Here is a 22,222-nt window from a genome sequence, read left to right as displayed (position 1 = left end):
GGATGGAGATGATGGAGATAGAGGTCTGGGGATGGAGATGATGGAGATAGAAGTCTGGGGATGGAGATGATGGAGATAGAGGTCTGGGGATGGAGATGATGGAGATAGAGGTCTGGGGATGGAGATGATGGAGATAGAAGTCTGGGGATGGAGATGATGGAGATAGAGGTCTGGGGATGGGGATGATGGAGATAGAGGTGTGGGGATGGGGATGATGGGAATGGCAGAAAGCATCAGAACTTCACATCCGTCAACTAAATTTTGCTCCCAACAACCCTATAAAAAGGAAGGGCTTAATCTCCTTGGGAGCAGAGGGGAAAATGAGGCACAAAATGTACAGTCCTTGCCCAAGCCAGTGTCCCAGTTCTGCCAGACATTGTGCACCCCGTCACCCCAGACTTAGAAGCTGATTTGAACTGTTGTTTCTGACAGGGCTTCTGAAGTCATGGTTTCTTAGCCCCGAGAAGCTAGACTTCCTGTCAGCATCTGCCCCTTTCAGCTCTCTTTCCTGAACTTTACATATTCTTCAGTCCTCTACCCTCCAAGCCAGGCTACCCCTGTCCTGACACTGTCTTTTCTTCACACTTCATAGGAGAGTCCCACCTCACTGGCCTACATCTGTGGTTCCAGCCAAATGATTCGGAACAAGCCGCTTGTTTAGGTTTGGATAGTTATTTTCTTGTCGTTATGTCTAAATGCCTGACAAGAAATGGCTCCTAACTGCTGGGCTATGTCTCCAACCCCTTGGTTGAGTTTTGTAAATGGCATTTGTCATAGTTAGGGTTACTATTGCTAGGGTAACTATTTCTGTGATGGAAGAGTGATGGAAAACAAGTTGGGGAAGAAAGGGTTAATTCTGGCTGACCTTTCCACATCATTAAAGGAAGTCAGGACAGGAACTAAAAGGGGGGGGGAGCAGATTCTGCTGAAGAGGCTGTGGGAGAGGTGTATTTTATTGGTTTGCCCCCCATAGCTTGATCAGCCTGCTTCCTTACAGAACCCAGGACCACCAGCCCAGGGATGTCAACACTCAACAATAGGCGGGCCCTCCTCCTCAATCACTAATTAAGAAAATGCTCTGTAGGCTTGCCTTCATCCTATGGAGGCCTTTTCTCAGTTGAGATCCCCTCCCCTCTGATGATTCTAGCTTGTTCAAACTGACATAAAACTAACCAGCAAGCACAGTATTGGACTAGTTTTAAGATTAAGGCTGAATGTTGTGTGGCTGTTAATTCCACATTCTGGGTACCCATCCATAGGCACTAAAGCTGCATCCGTCTTCGGCTGTTGTGGTGAGTACTACTATAAAATGGATGTGTAAATCACTTTGGGATTTAAGTTATTTGGGATGATGCTCTGAGATGGAGTTGCTGGATCCTATGGGGCGTCTGGGTTGCATACCTTAAGGAATCTTGACATGTTGTCTATAGTACCCACACCATTTTAAACCCCTGCAGCATGCACAAGGCTTCTAGAAAGAGCTCTTACTACTGTTTGAAACCACTATCCTGAAAGTTATTGGGCATACTACACAAAGTCAGTATACCACGAGGCGCCGCCAAGGCCAACGCCCACAGCCCTCTCTGCTTAGCATTTCTGTGACTCTTCCTGGTCTTCTGTTAGTTTGTTTCCATAGCTGTGACCGAAATAGCGCCCAGAAACACCTTAGAGGAGATAAACATGTTTTGGCCCAGGTTTGTGAAACCAAAACAGGATCTTTATTGTTGTTAAGGAGCCACATTGTGATACATTGTTATTAAGTCCCCATACCTTACAAGAATGTTTGTTTCCTGAGCCTAAGATAGCCGGAAAACAATGTTTTTCAGCCAACACCGAACTTTTAGCCCCATGATACATGTCTACTCCTTTGCCTTGCTAAACTCCTAAGCCTGTGAAATACGATTGCCCATTTGCGTTATGGAAGTGTCTTCTAAGATACCTTGATTATTGTCCTTTTGTTTGATGTTTTCCTGCACTTACCTACCCCACAGGCATCCCTGAGACCCCCACTCTTCTATCCAGGTACTGATAGCTAATTACCTTGTCAGCTGTTACCTATCACCCCTAGCCCTTCCCCATAAGAGACCTCAAAAGCTAGTGAGGGCCTGCTTCTCCCTGAAATCCTGAATTCAGGAGAGGTAGCCAGCTGGCTAGTTCTAAATACAGTTTGCTTTAGTCAGACAGTCATGGAATTGACTTTTCTCCTCGGGTCTAACAGCGCTAAGTTTGTCTTGACTGGAAAAACATGATGGAGCTGGGCAGGAAGCAAAGAAATTCCTGGCTCTCTCTTTCTGTTACGTCATCCAGGCCCTCAGCCTTTGGGACAGTGCAGCCCACTCTCAGGGCCGATCCCCCCTTAGTTGATCCTTTCTGGAGATGCCCACAGACACCCCCAGAGTGCATGTGCACCTCACTAATTTCTGAGGTGCTCGTTAATCCAGTCAAGTTGACAAGATGAGCCATCACAGATTGAAAGACAAGAATCTTAGCTATGTAGTGCTAGGAACTAGATTATGCCCACATGATCTGGCTCTTCAGCAGGACATCGGGTATTTTCATTCCCCTCAAATTCACTGTCTGCCACTCCCAGGCTGTCAACCCTATACCCATGTAACAGCCCTCATGATCACCTGAAACCTGCTGAGACTCTGCCTGACGGCTTCCACTGGGCAGGATGTCTGTGACCCACCCAGGTGAACATGTGCAGCGGTGGTCCATCCCTTTTCATTGCTGCCCTAGAATTCTATGGCACGGATGTACCAGTTTGCTTCTCCGAATCCCCACCGAAGGGCATCTGTGTTGCCTTAAGTAATTCTGCCGTGTAGTATTAGGATACTTGATGGAGGGGTAGTTTAGGTTCTGCTGGATAAATGCAGTGAAGTTGCTGGGTTATGTGTAAGAGCATGTTCTGATAAAGATAATCACTTTACGGTGCTCTCTGTTTCTGGTGACTGATATCTGCCCTGCTTGTCTAGCAGTGTCTCATATCTATGAAACATCCTCTGGCCCCCGGCGGTTTGTTAAGAAGCTTATTAAATTCCTGGATCACGTATGATCCCAGGGCTCACCACATTGGGGTAGCTGAGAATTATTTTGCGACTGTTTTGTACTTTGCCCCACTCCCTATTCCTTATTTTTCTATCTTTGCTTTAATATGGTGTAATTATCAGGCATGTTTAGCTGTGTTCATGTTCTTTGGACTTGAGGTGAGAAATTCTTGCTAAGGTTAGAATTTAATCATGCTTTTTGACCATGAAGAAGCTGTTTCTCCCACCGCGGCTCACACACTCTCCTGTCTCCTGCAGCCCCACTGGGTCTCTACTTCTCAAGGGATGCTTACTGGGAGAGGCTGTATATAGACCAGCCAGCTGGCACACCTCTGCTCTACGTCCATGCCCTACGGGATAGCCCTGAAGAAGTGCCCAGCTTCCGCCTGGGCCAGCATCTCTATAGTGCCTACCGCACACGGCTGCACGAGAATGACTGGATCCGCATCCATGAGGACACTGGCCTTCTCTACCTCAACCAGAGCCTGGACCACAGTTCCTGGGAGCAGCTCAGCATTCGCAGTAAGGGAATAACCTGGCACCCTATCCCCATTCTCCCTTAGCCTAGATCTCAAGGTGCCGTCATCTTAGCTGCCAGTCTGTGGCTAGGGATGGCTTCCTTAAGGCTCCTGTGGGCAAGGGTGTACAGTCTGGGGTGAAGGCAGCTGCTTTGTAGCCACTTTAATGAGAGACCCCTGACTTTGGGAGCATTAATTACTCCTGGGCCTCCTGAGGCTATTGGGAGTTGGGAGGACCATCAAATGACTTGGCTCTTTCTAAGTGGAGCAGATGCTATTTGCAGTGGGGCGCTAAGGGTGTGCAGGTTGTGAGAGAGAGAGTCCAAGGAGCTGGAAAATCCCCAGGGGGTTAATTTAGCTGGTGACCTGGAACTTGCTGAAGAACACCAGGTCCCTCCTGGGAAGCATGTCTCCCCATCTGCAAGAGGCTGGAAGAGGTGTCCAGGAAGGAAGCAGAGCCCATGGACACCTAGGCAGCAACAAAAGCTGAGGCTGGAGCTGCAGTCAAGACCACACAGGATGCTAGCTCTGGTGGGGGGAATGGGGGATCCGCGTGGCACGATGTGGTGGTACAAACCCGGTAGCCCACACCTCCCAGCACTTCCTCTGAGGTATGATGTCACTCATTACACTCCTGTCTGCAAGTGAGGGATAGGGTAGAATACTGTGAGTAAAGGGTGAGCTACCTAGTCCAGGATGTGGAGAGTAACAGACCTGTTTGACGAACACAGCCAGTATCATAAGATGGGAGGGCGCCCGAGATGGACAGTTAACCTGTCAGCATGCTTTGTACGACCGTTTCTCAATTACACTAGGATTCCTAACAGTAGCAACGTCGCATTAAGCACACAGCAATCTGGACAGCTTGTTCAAAGAACACTAACTGCCACGGGAGTTAGTATAATAATGTATTATAGGATAAGAGAAACCGAAGGGAACCCTGTAGCCACTAACCAGGCGTAAGGTGGAGGCCCAGGGAGACGCGGGCCTCAGCCAAGGTCTAGACCTCACTAACCAAGGGATTGGTACCTCAGTGGTAGAACAATGAACTGGAAATTCTTCCTCTGAGTGTTGATGAAGTATGTCCTTGGGATGTATCTGGGGAAAAGCACTTGGTGTTAGTGCCCAGGGAGTGCAGCTGGTGCAGGAGCCTGTGCTGTAAGGTCACTCACCTGAAGGGGCCAGGGAATGTTAGCCCCAGGGCCAGAACATTTCCCTCGGGAGGGGCCTTTTGAAAAGAAACCTGAATGACAAGAGAGGCACACCAAGGCCTCTGCATCCTGCGGCAGAGGTGGGGCGGTAGCTGCTGAGGCTTTTGTAGACACACTGAACCCTGGAATCCCTGCCCTACTCTTCATCAATCATCTGAAAGGGGGCTGTCTTCTTTTCTCCCTACAGATGGTGGCTTCCCCTTGCTCACCATCTTCCTCCAGGTTTTCCTGGGGTCCGCAACCCAGCGAGAGGGTGAATGCCACTGGCCAGGCTGTGCCCGCGTGTACTTCTCTTTCATGAATGACTCCTTCCCAGCGTGTGGCTCCCTCAAACCCCAGGACCTCTGCATCCCAGAAACAGGACTGTCATTCCGCATCAGGGAGAACAGGCCCCCTGGCACCTTCTACCGGTTTCAGCTCTTGCCTGTGCAGTCCCTTTGCCCGAACATCAGTGTGGCCTACAGGCTCTTGGAAGGTGAGTGCCAGCCGGGGGGGAGAGGGCAATATTCTTCCGTTCTGTTGCACAGAAGGCATAGTGCTATTACCTTTGGGTGAGCCACCTGTCATCTTTTGCCACTGTTTAATATTTCAGCAATATCTCACTAGTGTCTGTCATGGGCCCAATATTGTAGAAGGTTGGGATACAACTGTAAACAAACAGGCCTGGCATCTTGCCTGCTTGTAGCCTCTAATCCTCTAGAGGGTAGAGCCCATGATGTGTTGAGGACACACCAGAAGTGATGGAACATACGTTCAGTTGTGTGATCAGGGTAGAGGACACTCAGCAAGGTGGGCTGGCACCAGATCCACAGCTCAGGTACCCGACTCTGCTAAAGCATGGTCTTCTGGGGTTGGAGTGCAGTTAGCCACGGAGGCAGGAACCGTTTTAGGGTTTTTTCCCTGGAGCATGGGGAGCAAGGCAGGCAGGGAGAAGGTATGAGAAGTCTCCACTTGCATTTGAGGAGGCTTAGTCGGACTTCTCCATTGGGTATGGTTCAGTGTCAGGCTTATATATGGTGGTAGAGTTATGGAGACGAGGTACCGGGGAGACTTCTGAGTGGGGGGATGGACTGACATGAGGCTGGAATTGACATGAGAATCGGGGAGTGTCCTGCATGCTCTTACAGGGACCTAGACGGGTTCTTCCTGAGCTAGATGTGGGGTGTGCATCCCAGTTCCATCGGTTCTGCTAATGTCAACGAGCACGGTGGATCTTGCTGGGGAGCTGGCCCTTTGGGCCAAGTGGACCTGTACCCTTCGAAATCCAGTCTGCTGTAAAAGAAATGAAGGCCCCAAGAGACCAATGTGGTCACACACCCAGGAGATAGACAGCAGAAATGCAAACCACATCCAGAAATATCTGTGTTTTTAAATCAATCGTGCCCAGATGTCCACTGTTTGTTTTCAAGTCAGGAAATTGTGATGTTGTCTCACATTGTCTAAACTGAGAAATACCACCTCTGTGGTTTTTTTAAAAAAATGACTAACATCATTCTTAAACCAGCTAGTACCTGAGCTGGTTCTCAGCATGCACTCTGCCCTCCTGGACCCCACCCCGAGCCCACTACAGAGGTTGGGAGCCCCTCCCTGTCTTAAGAGAGCTGACCCTGTGTCAACTATTGTTTACCTGTGTGTGTGAGTGAGTCCCAGCCACAAATAAAGGTAGTAAACACACACCTCAAGCTGCCTACGTTTGGAGTAGTGAGTGCCATTGTCCCTGTGGGGGCTACAAAGGGACAGACAGACACTAGGGCGCCAGAGTTCTCACAGAGTCAGGTAAAGCATAAGGAAGGCAGTCCACACCTTATCCCCTACTCTGTGGTAATGCGAGATCCCTTCTGCTTCGTGACAGGGCAGAGTCTGCCCTTCCATTGCGACCCTGACAGCCTGGAAGTGAGCACACTCTGGGCCCTGGACCGAGAGCTTCAGGAAAAGTACGTGCTGGAGGCCGAGTGCATAGTGGGCTCTGGTGACCATGAAGAGAAGGTGGCCATGTCCTTGCCAGTGACCGTGTATGACGAGGACGACTCGGCGCCCACCTTCCCCGGAGGCGTGGACACTGCCAATGCCGTGGTGGAGTTTAAACGGAAGGAGGTTTGTTCACAGTTGTGTGTGTGTGTGTGTGTCTGTCTGTCTGTCTGTCTCGTCCTATGTATCTGTTGGTGGTTTATACCTTGATCTGTTGAGCTGTTCCACCAGCCATTTGGTCCTTTGGTTCTCTACGTGTCTGTCCCTTTTGTCTTGTCTCTTTGGCTGACTGCCAGCCAGATAGCCAGTAGGAAACTGGACTCTGTGAAGGCCCCAGCCAGGGGTGCTTAGTTTGTGTCCAGTCAGGCCAAGGGCCCCAGGGAGACCACCAGGAGAACATTCTGGCTTGTCTGACGTGGCAAGAAGGAGGAGGGTACTCCCTTCTGCTGGCAGCTGGGCAACCTGTCACAAAAGCCTCTGAGACAGTCAGGAGCCAGGAGGTGATTCTGAGAAAACGTCCTTGGCCGTGCTGCTCTGACCAACCTAGGTGATGTACTACTGCCACCTGCTGGATATCATACTACTCTGCAGAATGCTCCTGGACTCAACAGCAAGGGGGAAAGTTACTTCTCTAGGAACCAGGTGCAGGTTTCCTGGGGGAGGGGAGAGAATGTCTGATTGGACAACCTTAGGGGGTGACCCAAGTGGCCCTGTGGATTTGCCCACAACTCTTACTGAGGTCCTGGGGATAGCTTTATCAGTTCTGACCGTCCGCCTTTGTAAATTCTGGGCTGTGCTAGGTCATGTGGTCTTCTAGCCATACCTGCTCTAACCAGCATTCTCTGCTCCCTGCAGGGCACTGTCCTGGCCACTCTGCACGTGTTTGATGCAGATGTGGTGCCAGCATCTGGGGAGCTGGTGAGGCGGTACACAAGCACTCTGCTCTCGGGGGACTCCTGGGCCCAGCAGAACTTCCGGGTGGAGCACTCACCCAACGAGACCTTGGCCCAGGCCAACAACAACTCTGTGCGGGCCACCATGCATGACTACAGTAAGGAGCCAATGGTGTGATGTCTTCCCAGAACTTCAGGGCACTCAAAAGCACACAACACATGAAAACTGCATACATTACACACATACAACCATTCATACCAGAACCACAGATCACAGCCCTCCAGTGCCACAACCAATCTGTATGTAAACATACATGTTTTGTGTATACAAATGCTATGCAAACACCCTATTCATAAACCCATTTACACATGCTATTTCTGCCCACACCTACCATTAAATATGTCACTCACACATGCCACACCCACATAACATGCTACACCCACAAAAATTCACGCTTGCTCTACATGCATGTCAAATCACAGGACATAATATATATAAACGTGCACCATCCATATGCTCGTGTACCTTCTGTCTCTGAAACACATGTATACACACACACGTGAATGTGTACACACACACACACACACATAAATATACTCACTAACTCACTAGAGATCTAACACAGGAGAATTCCAGTTTTTCAGTAACTAGTATTATAGCAAGGTTGCCCACCAGGCCTATTTAGTATCTGGTCATGTACATGAAGGTATCGTGTGTGCACGGTTGTATGTTGAAATGGGAGTGTCGCGTGTGGCATAGGGCATGATCTCGAAGCCTAGTAACTGGCTTTGTCTCATTGTGTCCCCACCTCCAGAGCTGGTTCTCAACCGGAGCCTCCCCATCTCAGAGAGCCGAGTCTTGCAGCTGATGGTCCTGGTCAATGACTCTGACTTCCAGGGGCCTGGGACAGGTGTCCTCTTCCTCCATTTCAACGTGTCTGTGCTGCCTGTCACCCTGAATCTACCCAGTGACTACTCCTTCGCAGTGAATAGGAGGGCCCACCGTTATGCCCAGGTGAGCACATGGCCCACTGCGTGACGTGAGATGGGGGGGTTCCTAAGACTGCAGTCGGAGTTGTGGGTGGATGGCACCTCTTCCCTTGCCTGCCAGTGTAGAGTTAGCATAGGTGGAGCCATGGAAGGTTCCAGGTGGAACCTTGAGCCCAAGTGTGTACCTTTTCACTGGAGAGGGCACCTAGTTTTTTCTTAGCTCCTGGAGCGACCCCCCCCCCCCCCCACTTTTTATCATCTCACTTCTTGGTATCTTTAAAGCATTTTGCACTAATACAAAACCATCTTCTGGTCACCCTACATAAGCCCTCTTGGAAAGATGTTACTGGTGTACTGATCAGCAGGAAGGGGGGTTTGAGGAACCACTGGCCTCAAACCATCAGCACAAGAGCAGATTTTTGTTGGCGAGCATTTGCGCATGCGGCAGACAGTGGGTGGCAGTCGTGCCCTGTGGGGAGAAGGTCAGGGTCACATCCGCTTTTGTATGTTTATGTGCTAGAGAAATTACAATGCGATGTTTGTGTTTGTCTTCAGGAAAAAGTAAAAGACTGGGGCCACGTTTAGTAGTATAGAGCTTTCCTGGCAGGTACAGGGTTCTGTCCTGAGTGCCCCTAAAATACATAAAAGGTAGAAGAGTGAAAAACAAGCCATGAGTGTTCATTAAGGATAACAGGGAAGGAGGTAGGTTCGTCCCTCTCCCACCCCTTGCCACCACTGATAAGCATTTGTGTCCCGGCTTGGCTTTTTTTAGGTGTACTCCGGGTTTATTTGCAGTCTGGGTATGCATGGCTTAACTGACGGCAGCAGGTTGACCCATCTTCAGAGTGTACATTCAGGACTGTCCCCTATTGTCCCCATGGTCTTCCCCATTCTTACAGTCAGCCCCAGACCCCCCACTGACTCCTGTCACCAGCGTACAGGAACCCACCTGCAGATCTGTCCTTTGTCCCTTCTTTGGGGTGTTAACATCAGATCAGAAGTAGGCACGACAGTACTCAGGGCCTGGGGAGGAGTTAGAGGCCTCAGTTGGAGGTAGGTCCACCTCTGTTTGACAGACTGAGAAGCCCTAGTCATTGTCCTTGTGACTTTCTGGCCCCATAGTTTTTAAAGCCAGATTGAGGCCAGTGATTTGGATACTTTTAAGGGTCATCTGAGAAGGTGGAATGGGCATTCTTCGTAGGGGAAACCGAATTGACCAGAAGGCTGGTTTGTTAGGGTGTCAGTGTGGCCTGTGGGCAGCTGTCCCTACTTTGGCCCTTAAGAGGCTGGCCTTCTAGGCCTGTTCTGCACCTGTGGACGGGGCCCCACATCCAGGACCACTTCTGCAGCGCCTAGCAACCATAGCTGACTGGAGTGGCTTAGAGGTAAAGAGTCAGTGACGGGCTGCAGAGCCAGGCTTCCTCAGAAAGGGGTCTCTTTCCAGAACCCCTATAAAGAGGCCTCTTAACCTCAAGTGGGACAAGTGACAGCATTGCAGTCACGCAGCTAGGGTACAGCGCTCTAACAGTTGGGAGACCCAGACAGGGATTATGGCCCTCACGTCTGATTCCTGATGGTGTGGCTATCTGGGGAGTGTGTATCTGCTGTGGGTGTCTAAGCAGAAGGTTGACCAGGCAGGTGGGCCTGGAGCTTTGGAGACTTTAGAAGGCTGTACATTGAAGAAGCCTGCCATCCAGGCTAAGTTGGGGTCCATCCTGGGACTTGGTCTACCCAAGGACCTTCGCAGTTACTGACTGAGGGGTACTGGTGCCACCCTCCTCCCTCCAGATTGGGAAAGTCTGTGTGGAGAACGGCCAGGAGTTTAGCGGCATCTCCATCCAGTACAAGCTGCAACCCTCCAGCACCAACTGCAGCGCGCTGAGTGTGGCCACCTCAGCTGAGGACACCTCGGGGACCCTGTTTGTAAATGACACAGAGGCCCTGCAGCGACCCGAATGTACCGAGCTCCAGTACACGGTGGTAGCCACTGACCGGCAGACCCGCCAGCAGGCCCAGGCTTCGCTGCTCGTCACAGTGGAGGGGACATGTGAGTGTCAGGTTTCATGGGGGGTGGGGCGTTGTGGACGATCGCAGAAAACTGGTGTTGGTTGTTGCTCTGAAACTCTGGGGTAATCAGTCACCTGTGTGTCCTTAACTGGTCACCGTCACGTCCTTCCTACCCATATCTGCTCCTCGGACAGGAGAATAACAAGTACCTTCCTCTGGCTCTGGGACCCCAGCCCCTTTCATAGGACACTCTCTAGTTACCCCAGAAACCACAGAGGCAGTAGAGCTATGGTTGCACTCTGTCCATGGTGGGTAAGGTCTAGAGACTGGGCTCACAGCAGCCCTTATAACCTTGGCGTGTCTGTCACTCCCAGTCGTTGCTGAAGAAGTGGACTGTCCCAAGTCCTGCGCAGTCAACAAGAGACGACCTGAGTGTGAGGAGTGTGGTGGCCTAGGATCTCCGACAGGCAGATGCGAATGGCGTCAGGGAGATGGCAAAGGTAGGCTCAGGAGCCTGCGGGGCGGGGGAGTCTGTACTGGCTGCCACCAGGAGTGAGGATGGCCACTTGATAGGGGTTCCTACAGGCTCTGCCAGTCCCTGCAGTAAGCCTCCCCAATTCTTGCCTTCTGAGCCTTACCCCTTGTGTACAACCAGTGCCAGCAGAAAAGGCAGGGTATGGGGTCCCAAGTGCTTTGCCACCTTGAACCTTGAGGTTCCTCAGTTGAATTTACTCTGGACTTGAGTGGGATATACAGGGGACAGAGCAGATCTTCTGGAAGGTCCCAGCCAAACAGTGTGTCTGCCTCTCTGTGACTATACGTCTCCCACTGGCAGTATAGTTTTAAGTGGTCTTTGCCTTTATGTAGTCTCCTATCTGAGGTCCTGGGACTCCCCAACACTTCAGCCCTTGGGGGGACACCTCTGTCCCATCATTCCTCAGCTGACACCTGAGGTGTGTATAGCCTCAGTCTCCTCGTCCACTGTCTTCTGGAGAGGCGGGTTTAGTCGGGGACCACGACAGGATATGCCCGTGTGGGTGACACCCTGCTGTGTGTTCCATCACAGGGATCACCAGGAACTTCTCTACCTGCACCCCCAACACCAGGACCTGTCCCGATGGCCACTGTGATGCCGTGGAGAGCCGGGATAGCAACATTTGTCCCCAGGACTGTCTCCGTAAGCCCATGCTAGGCCCACGGTGATGCATTTCGTTATACAGGGAAGGACAGAGGCAGGGGAGCTAGCGGAGGAGAGCCTGGAAAGTCCAGCCCCTACCCGCACACAGTCTGAAGCCACATCAAGCTAGGCTGGGGGATAGCACCACGGCTGTGTACCGTCTTAGTTTATGTAAGGCCCTGGACTCCTCCTCAACACCAAAGGACAGAAGTGTGTAGTAGTAGGTTCAAACAGGCAGAATGCGTCAAGCCAGTCCTCCTACCATGTCATTAGAATGATTGTTGCTGTTTCCCTAGACTGGGCTTTTGTAGCCTGACCTACGTATCCTTGGCTGACTCACGAGCTGCGGTCCCCGTTTTGCTGGCTCAGGACCTACCTTCCTTTGGTCTATTTTCTACATCTTTACTTTTATTGGGGGATAGCCTTGGATGATGCCTTCTGGGACCTCAGCGATGACTCTCAAACATTCTTGGTTCCCCTTACTTCCATAGCCATTGTAAGGGGACGTTGTGTTAACCCCCATGCCCAGGCGGAAGAGCTTCTGAGCCTTCACTGGGCCTGGGCTACTGACACCAAGCTGAGAATGCTGTCACGATCTGAGGACTCTGAGGTGTCAAGCTGTACCAGGAGACTGAGTAGGTTGCGTATGTCCTCAGGTGGCAGCATCGTTGGGGGGCACGAGCCAGGGGAGCGTCGGGGGATTAAAGCTGGCTATGGTACCTGCTACTGCTTCCCGGATGAGAAGAAGTGCTTCTGTGAGCCAGAGGACAGCCAGGGTAAGGAACGCCTCATCCCACAGGGCTCACTGGACCTCCCCAAACCCTGAAGAGGGTTCTGAGCAAAGTTTGTGAGGTCCACCAAGGGGAGAGACCATGGGGAGGCCATTGGACCCCAAAGGCTCCCTCCTTCCCTTTGGGTCTCAGTTGTCCTTTGGTGCAACCATGAATAGGGGCCGGAGTCCCTATAAGCATCTCCTAACCACAAGTTCCCAGTGAAGGACGATCAGAAAAGAATAACTTGCTCAGACTCCCTCTACGGGGTCTTGCCTGACCTCTGGCTCTATGACACACTCCTGGCAGTTGAGAGCTTTTGGTCCTTTCTTCTCCCCTTCCAAACATCTCAATGACCATCCAGATATTTGTGACATGAAGGCAGTACAGCTGGTGCGGCTGGCATACTGCCTCTGCGGTCTGACCTGGGGTGTGGCCTCTCAGACCTTCACGGTGCCGTCCCTGCCAGGCTGCTGACACCTGTCCGTGTGCCCTGCCACAGGCCCGCTGTGCGATGAGCTGTGCCGCACAGTGATCACAGCCGCCGTACTCTTCTCCTTCATCATCTCGGTCCTGCTGTCCACGTTCTGCATCCACCGCTACCACAAGCATGCGCACAAGCCACCCATTGCTTCCGCGGAAATGACCTTCTGCCGGCCAGCCCAGGGCTTCCCGATCAGCTACTCCTCCTCGGGCACCCGACGGCCTTCACTGGATTCCATGGAGAACCAGGTCTCCGTGGACTCTTTCAAGATCCCGGTAAGGGGCCCTGAGAGGTAGGTGGACAGTGTTGGAGGATACATGGCCACATAGCCTTTCTTTACTGCTTGGGGCACCCACAGGTAGTTGATAAGGCATTGCCTGTATCTCCTGTCACAAAGGGCCAGCAGCAGGCAGATCCTGTGGCTTTGTAAAGGCAGGCTGTCTAGGAAGGATGTGACAGGCGCTGCTGTAGATGGGTCTGACTGGGTTCCAGGATGTGGGGTCTTGAGGTCCTAGGGAGTGTGAACTTGGCCCTATCTAGCAGGCGAGGTGTGAGCAGAAGCCCCAGGAAATGGAAGCAGTAGTCCTACACACACACACACACACACACACACACACACCACCCACCATATGTAGAAACAGTGTTCTTCAGAGTAGGAACAATAGAAGAAGCCCGTGTTTGGGCACAGAGAGTGTTGGGATACTGAAGGGCTGGTCCTGAGTTCCAGGGCAGCAGCAGTAGACAGGGTCAATAACCTAGGCATGGATGGAAGAGGCCCTGAGGACACAGTGCAAAGTTCCGGCTGCTCTTGAGATGGAGGTGGCTTTCCTTGGGCGCTGCTCAGAGTCATGCTACGCCTGAAACCTCCTAGTCCTGGCCACAGCTTCTCTGGGCTTGCCACATGTGGCTTCTGCCCTCACGGTCAGGTAGACTCTGCCCCTTCAGCATCCTGCCCTCGTCTATCCAGGGCCTGGAAGCCGGGGTGCTCTGGGAACAGCTGGAGACAGTGCTCTGAGACAAGGGGTATGAACAGAGTGAGGCAAAGGTTTGGGTGGAAGGAGCTGTGATGTGGATACCTGTGGGAGCCCCCATGGCCATGGGGCCTTGGAAGTTTCCATTCCAGATTGTGAAGGTGGCTAGGAGGTCCTGCCTCCCCCAGGGCCTGTATGAGTGACATCCAACCCTCGGTTGGTGTCTAAGAAGCCATTCCTAAATGTGCTGAGGCTGCTTCCTTCCCTCTCCTCCTAGCGTGTGGTCCCTGCTCCCGGCAGTAGCTGGGACCCACAGCAGGCTTCTGGAATAAGCCACCAGAGGTCTCCATAACCCAGATGGCACAGTGAGGCCACCTAGCAAGGCTGTACTGCTGTTCCCAAGGGTAAAAACATACAACATCTGTCTGTTCCAGAGCTAGCCTAGCAAGAGGACCCCAAGTTCAAGGCCAGACTAGACTGAAACAAGCAAACAAACAGGTGCTGCCATTGACCAGTCTTGTGCAGCTCAGGAATTGGGGTGGACCCCTGGAGTCAGGGGACTAATCACTCAATTTGACTTTTCTATCTCAGGGAGTAAAACTTAATTCTCGGGACTGATGAGCAAGGAAAAACTTAACTCTCTGGGATTGGCACCAAAGGAAAACATGCACAGAGATAACTTTTAGGGTCTTTCTATCATATCCCTCTCTCATCTCTTCATTTCTTTTCTTCTCTCTATTCCAATGTATGCTTTCTGTGAATTCTTATTATTTTCCTTACAGATTATATACCCGAGAAAAACCTTTCAAGCAGTATAAAAATTACAGTGTCGTTACATTTTATTTTTTTAAGTGAATGATTACAATGAATTCAAATAAAAAATGTTTTCCATATCCCTTATATTTTTACATATTACAGGTGAAAATGAATTATCCCCAAGAACCCACATACATTCATATCCAACTTGTTAGAGATTAACAGAGTGTAAGCAAGCCAGGTATTTTCTCAGCCAGTTCTTTTTCTCGCGGGCTGCATTTTGTGGTTACAAAGAAAGGATCAATTACTTTATTATTTATCACAAACGATAATCTTATAAACAATCTTGAATCCCAAATCTGAACTTTTATATATGAAAAACAGCTCTATTCTAAATCCCCAGGGGGCACACTTACTCATCTATAGTTGTTTATATCAGGAAGCTGAGGGCAGAAATGGATACAGGAAATTAATCATCAGCTTTGATCAGCAGCCCATCCTAGCAAGAAAGGTACATTAGCAAACATGTAAAGGCACAGCAGTAGCAAGAGACATTCTGGGGATGAAGCCCTGGAGGGTGGGTAGGTGGGCTTTCCTATCTGAGATTTACCCATCAGTACCTGGCTTCCTGGTGGGCTGACTCCTGAAGCTTAGTTGCCACCTGGTGCTCCTGACTTGGCCACTTGGAATAAAAATAATGATTTTTCTTAAAATTTTAAAGGAGTATGTTTGTATATTTTTTCACATACGTGGTCTAGTCTCTGATGCACCCCACATAGGTTTCTCATGCCTGTAATGGAGGTGTGGCAGTGGGGCTGTGACTCTGGTGCTACCCATGGTGTGTTTGCACTCAGGAGGCTTCAGGAAGCACCAGGATCACTTCGGAGCTTGCTAGAATGTAGGACTGTGTACTAAAAGGAGGCGCTCCCCACATGCCATGTAGATGTCAGAATACTATCTCTGGTCTCGGGAAGCTCTGTGTCTGAGGAATCCTGAAAGCATCTTATAAACAGAAATTGAGGTCTACATTCAAGGACACGGGAGATGATGGGCATGCAGATGGTACCAGCGTCACAGGGTGACCACTTCCTGCAGGACTGTACATGGCTGGTGAAAGTCTAGGCGTGAATCCAAAGTGGTCATATGATTGTGTGTGGGTAGGACTTGAATGGAATGCTGGGAAGGAAGCCTGCTAGCCAGAGATGAAGCTGGGATGTAGCAAAGTGGGGGTGCATGGGGGTGCATAGGACAGGCCATGCAAGGAGCAGCTGCCTCGCACCTCAGGGTGGGAGTTTCTCCAGGGCTGTGACGTCTTTCTTTAGCAGGCAGCCACATGGGGTGGGTGGTATGGAAAGTCCTTCTGTGTATGTGTTGCTTTTATTGGTTAATGAATAAAGAAGCTGCTTTGGCCTGTGATAGGACAGAATAGAGCTAGGCTGGAAAACTAAGCTGAATGCTGGGAGAAAGTAGGCAGAGTCAGTGAGAGTCCATGTAGCCTTTGCAGGAGACAGACATGCCATAAGCCACAGCCACATGGTAATGCACAAAATAATGGAAATGGGTTAAAGTAGGTGGAGTCAGTGAGAAGCAATGGAGCTGCCACAGGAGACAGACCCCGAACACCAGGTGGAACCTTACCAGTAGGCCACAACCACGTGGTGATTGCAAATGATACAGTTTTTGTGTGATTATTTCTGGTCTGAGCTGCCAGGAACAAACGAGCAGCCTCCACCAATAGGTGGGCATTGCTCTGAACGTTTCCACTGTGGGGAAATTCTGGGCTGAGATGTGTTCTGAGCCATGGGTGCTCATTGAGTCCAGGCTCTTCCCCTGGAGACTTACGGCCTCCCTGGTGAGTTGTGAAATGGTGTCTGTGGCTCAGGTGATGACCAGCTCTGCATACCGGCTCTTGTCGGGGCAGAGCTAAGGGTCAGTATTTAATGGACCTGCCTTCTTGATCAACTTTGCCCATTGCTTCTTTCTCCCTTCTCTTCTAACGGCCCCATCTCCACCCTAACACAGGAGGATCCGAAGTGGGAATTTCCTCGGAAGAGCTTGGTTCTTGGGAAGACCCTGGGAGAAGGAGAGTTCGGAAAAGTGGTCAAGGCAACAGCCTTCCGTCTCAAAGGCCGGGCGGGATACACCACAGTGGCTGTGAAGATGCTGAAAGGTACCTGTCTAGGTGCCACATCTGCGGGGTGGCTGTGACCCTCCTTCCACGAGACCCCCTCTGCAGAGCTCCCATTGCTGTTCTGTGGTAGCTGCCATCTGAGCACCCCGTGGAGATGTAGCCAGTGTTCTCAAGAGGCAAGGCGAGGACCTTGCTCTGCTGGAAGATGCTGTCATACAGTTTCTGCACCATGTCCAAGAACAGCTCAGTTCCTGGAAATTATACCCCAGTCTGCCCCATTTATTGCTCTCATCCAAGAGGCCACTGGGGTCCAAATGAAGAGACTCCTCTCTCTATGTAAGGACTGTCCCCCATCCCAGCAGCCCTAGGGGTCTTCTCTGTTCCTGTGACCTGTCATGTCCTGGGTCTGGCTCTCGATTCACACAGGTACCTTTCGTACGCAGTGGGTATGATTCTGATCAGAGGCTATGGTTGCACTGAATGGCGGGTAGCCTTTCCTGTAGTCAGGTCTCCAGCCTTGTGAACTGAGGGCCCCTTGGCAGCCGGACTGTGTGATGAAGAGCTCATGCAACAGGCACATAGCTGAGTTCAGTGCTATGGTCAGGGACTGCAGCACGGAGAGCTCTGTATTTCCCCAGACACTCAGACCAATTTCAGCCCTCAGTTCCTGGCCTCCCTAGACCTGGCTCAAGGGGTCCTGGCACCCTATTTCCCAGCTGTATCTGTCTTTCATCCAAGTGCCAGAGGCAACAATGTGCCACTGGCCAGCCAACCAGGAAGAGTGCCTGGTTACAAGTCTGACACTTAGTGTAACTTTGTATTCAAGTGCCTAGTGAGAACCAGAGCCAACCCTGGCCGCCCTCAGGACATGTGTTTCCTATGATTTCGGTGAAATCTGATCATCTGCACAATGTCCCAGATGCAGTTAGGCCAAAGGAAGCATGGAACTCTACTTCACTGGGAAAACGCGGATGTATCGGGAGCTGCAAAATGCTAACGCTGCCTTCACTCTGCTGCCTTCATGCAGTATCTCACAGTAACTGAGCGCATGCTCCGAGCATTAGAGAGGCCACAGGACTCCAAGCTGGTGTCGGGCGGATTGTAGAATGGGAGATAGGGACTCAGTATGGGGGCCTCTCCTTTGTCCAGCACCTGTCTCTACAAGCAGGTGCGTGTGGACATAGGCAAGACGACTTTTGGGAAGACTGAAAAAGGACAGGGGTGTTCTCTGTAGGCTCCTCTCCTCTGAAGACGGCCGCTAAAGAGACGTGCTGCCGTATACGTAGACGGTGGTCGTGCGGACCCTGCTTTTGTGGATGCTAAGCTCTATGGGCTCTTATCCCAGGGGTATATGAAGCCACTGTTGGAGCCCTAACCAAATGAGTGCTGAGAGCCTCCATTTAAACCCAGGACGTGGGTCTGTGAGGGAGATGGCAGTCTGTTTCATGCTCAGTGTGGTCACGGGGACCCCAAGCCTGTAATAACACGGGTTTCTACATGCTGTGTTTCAGAAAACGCCTCCCAGAGTGAGTTACGAGACCTTTTGTCAGAGTTCAACCTCTTGAAGCAAGTCAACCACCCCCATGTCATCAAGCTGTATGGGGCCTGCAGCCAGGACGGTAAGGCTGGCCAAATGATAGGGAGGGCAGATGGGCAGGTAACCACCGACAGAGCTGGGACCACCTTCTCTCCTTTGCTATACGTCACCCACTTAATTTTCCTTTCTGGAAGTCTGGGTGTCTGGCTCCATTTTGTTCTGGAGAGTATCTGTGTCTGCTAGCTGAGCAGGCACCTCTGCCAGAGGTTCATGTTATAGCACTCCTTGGGCCTGCTGAGGGCATGTCTACAGCATTGGCACCCATTCTGGCGAGCTCCAGGAGTGAACAGTATCCTGGCAACCTACAGAATAGCAAGCGTGCTGTTCCCCACAGGTGATCCTAACCCCAGCTCTGCAGTGAGGGAGCATTGTCATCTTCTCAGATAAGGACAAGGGAGCTTGCACTGTCCGTTAGTTTTTCTGACTTTGAAGCACATGCGTGCGTACGTGCCCACACGCGCACACACACGTGTACACACAGTGTGAGGAAGGCAAAGAACCAGAAGTAGGCCTGACTGCACCCGTAGTTTTTGAAGGCAGCAGGAGCAGGGAGACGGACTGGTGCAGAGCTAGCTGGGGCCAAGACTGAGCTGTCAGATTTGTACAAGCCTTAAACCTTCCTGCCTCCATTGGTTTTCCGTTCCCAACCTGCAGGACCAAGGATGGAAAAAGTATAAAGTTCTAGTAGCGGGTTGCGTTAGCTCTTAGAGTAGGGCTAAGAACAGAGTTCATTCACTCAGACACTGTGGGGACGGTCTTAGTCTACCTTGAAAGGAGCTGATGTCCATGTCACGGTCAGTGTGGGCCAGGAGTGCATTGGCCTTCCATGGATTCATGATCCATAGAGCCTTGACTGCTGACTGCCTAGAGCAGGTCTGTCCCCATCCACTTGCTGGTAGGGTGACAGCCTGCAGCCTCCCCCACCGTACTCGAAGCCTGAGGCTGGCCTGACCCCATGCCCAGGGCTGCCTCTCTCTGTCCCCAGGGCCACTTCTTCTCATTGTGGAGTATGCCAAGTATGGCTCCCTGCGGGGATTCCTTCGTGACAGCCGCAAGATTGGGCCTGGCTATGTGGGCAGTGGAGGCAGCCGCAATTCCAGCTCCCTAGACCACCCGGACGAACGGGTACTGACCATGGGTGACCTCATCTCCTTTGCCTGGCAGATCTCAAGGGGTATGCAGTACTTGGCTGAGATGAAGGTGAGCGCTACAGACTTTGTGCTGCTCCTGGTGCCCATCCCGGCTCCTGCCCGCCCTGGCTGGTCTGAGGGTTCCTGCTGTTTTCTTTCTGTAGCTTGTACATCGGGATTTAGCTGCCAGGAACATCTTGGTGGCTGAAGGACGGAAGATGAAGATTTCGGACTTTGGCCTGTCCCGAGATGTTTACGAAGAAGATTCCTATGTGAAGAAAAGCAAGGTACCTGGCCACGAGTGTGCTGGCGAGTTTCCAGGTGGGGCAGTGGGTTCACAGCTGGACTGACAGGCTTGGGTGTCACCTTTAGAAAGACTGGAGAAGTGGAACTCTATCCCTGGGTGCCCAGGACCTATCAGACCTTTCTTGTATATGATCTTCGTGGGGTTTCTGCTACTTCCATTGCTTTCCAAGACACCCCAATACTGTAGTCTGCTCCCTACAGTTCCTCAGTTCTTAGAATAAGGCCGCTGACCACTGTGTGACTGCTCTTTGCTCCTAGGAGGGTGAAGTGGCATAGGCAGGCCCATGATCGTCTTTCTTTTGTTGTTTTACATAGACATCTCCCTGGGGGCTCTGGGTAAAACTGCGTCCCTAAATGCACCTCAGGGCTCCTGAGACATTCCTCCAGGTCTGAGCACTAGATGGACATGTTATTCACTAACATCATCATGTTCCTATGGTAACTGCCTTGCCTTGTCACCTAGCATCTGTCCTCCCAGAATTCCCATGTGACAACGCAGGTGTGAAAAGTTTTGGGGCGTGCTCAGGGATCTAGTGACCCAGCGTTGGAGGCAGCGCACACAGTTTCTCGGCTTCAGCCTTGCTGTAGGGTTGTCGACTCTTTGTGTTAGCACTGGTTATGAGGACTGTCTTTGTTTGTTATGGGGTTTCTGTGGTGACAACAGACCTCAGACCGCACAGAGGAAGTAGAAGAGGCTGCTGTGCCACACAGTAGAGGATGTGGCAGAGACTTCTGTGCGTGTACACACACACACACGTGCACACACACACGTGCATATACATGCACACACACACGTATCTTCCAGGGAAGACTGTTGTCAGTGGAAGTACACAGGTATAGCTTATAGTAGCTTATAGGGGCTTTGGCAGCCCCTGAGAGCCCAGGCTGCAGGGCTACATACATACACAGTCATACATCATGAAGGGCGTAATCACAGAGAAACATGTTTGAGCAATAGAAGTGGTCATGGATGTGTGCTTTCACGAATGAGAGGGCCGTAAGATTCCCTCACGGAGCCATCCTGTGCAGATGGTGAGGATAAAGGAAAAGGCATGTCCACTAAAGCTGTTCATTGTTTTTGAAAAGGATTTGTTCAGTGAGGTAGATGCTCACATTGCTGCGGGGGGGGGGGGGGGCTCATTCTGAGATGCTGAAAAGGCCTTAAGAGAAAGAAAATCCAGCTTTGGTGCACAAGCATTTTCTTCTCTCAAGGTTTTGCAGATGAGCCTTGGTGGTGGTGTACCAAGTTCATGGATGGAAACTAGGAGTTGGTTTCCCAAACGCATGTGTTCTTGGGATAGTAGAAATGAACTTGCCTTGCAAGACACATTTTTGGCTCTGCCCTTGGGAGCACTGTTCTGCCACTCAGGGTGCTCGGAGCCCTTGTGGCTCTACTATACATTTTTTGGGTTTCTTTGTGAAAAGTTGTCATCTTTGAATGTGGGTGGTTGCCTTGACTCCCAGTAGCATCTCAACAAAGCCAAAGGTTCAGGCTGGAGCTGTGACCCCTTCAAGATTGTGCATAGTTGGTCCATCCCAGGACCTGGTATCCTAGGCTCCCTGCGGAGCTGGAGCTAAAGGTACATGGCTGAGTACCTTGGTTACGGAGCTCAGAGCCACACTGATGCCTCCTTCTTCTACCTCTAGGGCCGGATTCCCGTCAAATGGATGGCAATCGAGTCCCTCTTTGATCACGTCTATACCACTCAAAGTGATGTGTAAGTGTGGGAGCTGCCATCTTCGGGTGGTGGTTTTGGTCCGTAATGCTTGTCTCTGCAGCTTTGTTCCGGATACCCAGCTGTAGTGTTGGTCATGTGCAACAAGCTCAGGCTAGGTCATCAGCCATTCATTCAGCAAATGGCTGGGCCCAAGTAGTGGTTATGCCAACCACAGTGGAGTAGGAGTGGGGTGGGGTGGGGTCGGGTGGGGCGGTCGTGGCCCACTTCCCTCCATGGCTTCCTCTGCACTTCCCTCCCATCCTCTGGGTGGGACCTGCAGACAGCTGCTCTCCCATGAGTACTGGAAGGAATATGACTCAGACAGGGCATCCGGTGATGTCACCTGCCCACAGATGGGGAGCGGGGACCCCACTACAGTTAGTCTTTTATGAGTTTGTGGACTGCTGTATCCCGCACTGCTTACAGATGGGAGCCCGTACAGATGACAAGACGGGATTTATTTTTCTAAAGACAAAATACTTGCTTCTAGAAAAGGAAAAAAACTTGCTTCTAAAGTGGTCCACAATCTGCAGGCTTGCAGATCTTGA

General features: G+C 51.2%; 1 protein-coding gene across 1 annotated transcript in view; it reads left to right on the top strand.

The window, feature by feature from the left end:
• Positions 1–22,222, top strand: part of Ret (ret proto-oncogene) — a 42,906-nt gene that overhangs the window by 9,786 nt on the left and 10,898 nt on the right. The window contains exons 2-16 of the mRNA XM_041643043.1: positions 3,306–3,569; positions 4,964–5,251; positions 6,629–6,870; positions 7,600–7,795; positions 8,453–8,652; positions 10,416–10,674; positions 11,009–11,134; positions 11,701–11,811; positions 12,468–12,587; positions 13,084–13,340; positions 16,815–16,962; positions 18,435–18,542; positions 19,506–19,720; positions 19,815–19,937; positions 21,604–21,674. Of these exons, the coding sequence (XP_041498977.1) occupies positions 3,306–3,569; positions 4,964–5,251; positions 6,629–6,870; positions 7,600–7,795; positions 8,453–8,652; positions 10,416–10,674; positions 11,009–11,134; positions 11,701–11,811; positions 12,468–12,587; positions 13,084–13,340; positions 16,815–16,962; positions 18,435–18,542; positions 19,506–19,720; positions 19,815–19,937; positions 21,604–21,674 (2,728 nt within the window). The remainder of the gene's footprint in view (positions 1–3,305; positions 3,570–4,963; positions 5,252–6,628; positions 6,871–7,599; positions 7,796–8,452; positions 8,653–10,415; positions 10,675–11,008; positions 11,135–11,700; positions 11,812–12,467; positions 12,588–13,083; positions 13,341–16,814; positions 16,963–18,434; positions 18,543–19,505; positions 19,721–19,814; positions 19,938–21,603; positions 21,675–22,222) is intronic.

Source organism: Microtus oregoni, unplaced genomic scaffold (assembly GCF_018167655.1).
Source record: "Microtus oregoni isolate MIOR12 unplaced genomic scaffold, Mior012 000002F_ref0000024, whole genome shotgun sequence".
NCBI lineage: Eukaryota > Metazoa > Chordata > Mammalia > Rodentia > Cricetidae > Microtus > Microtus oregoni.
This window is presented reverse-complemented; position numbering and strand designations above follow the sequence as displayed.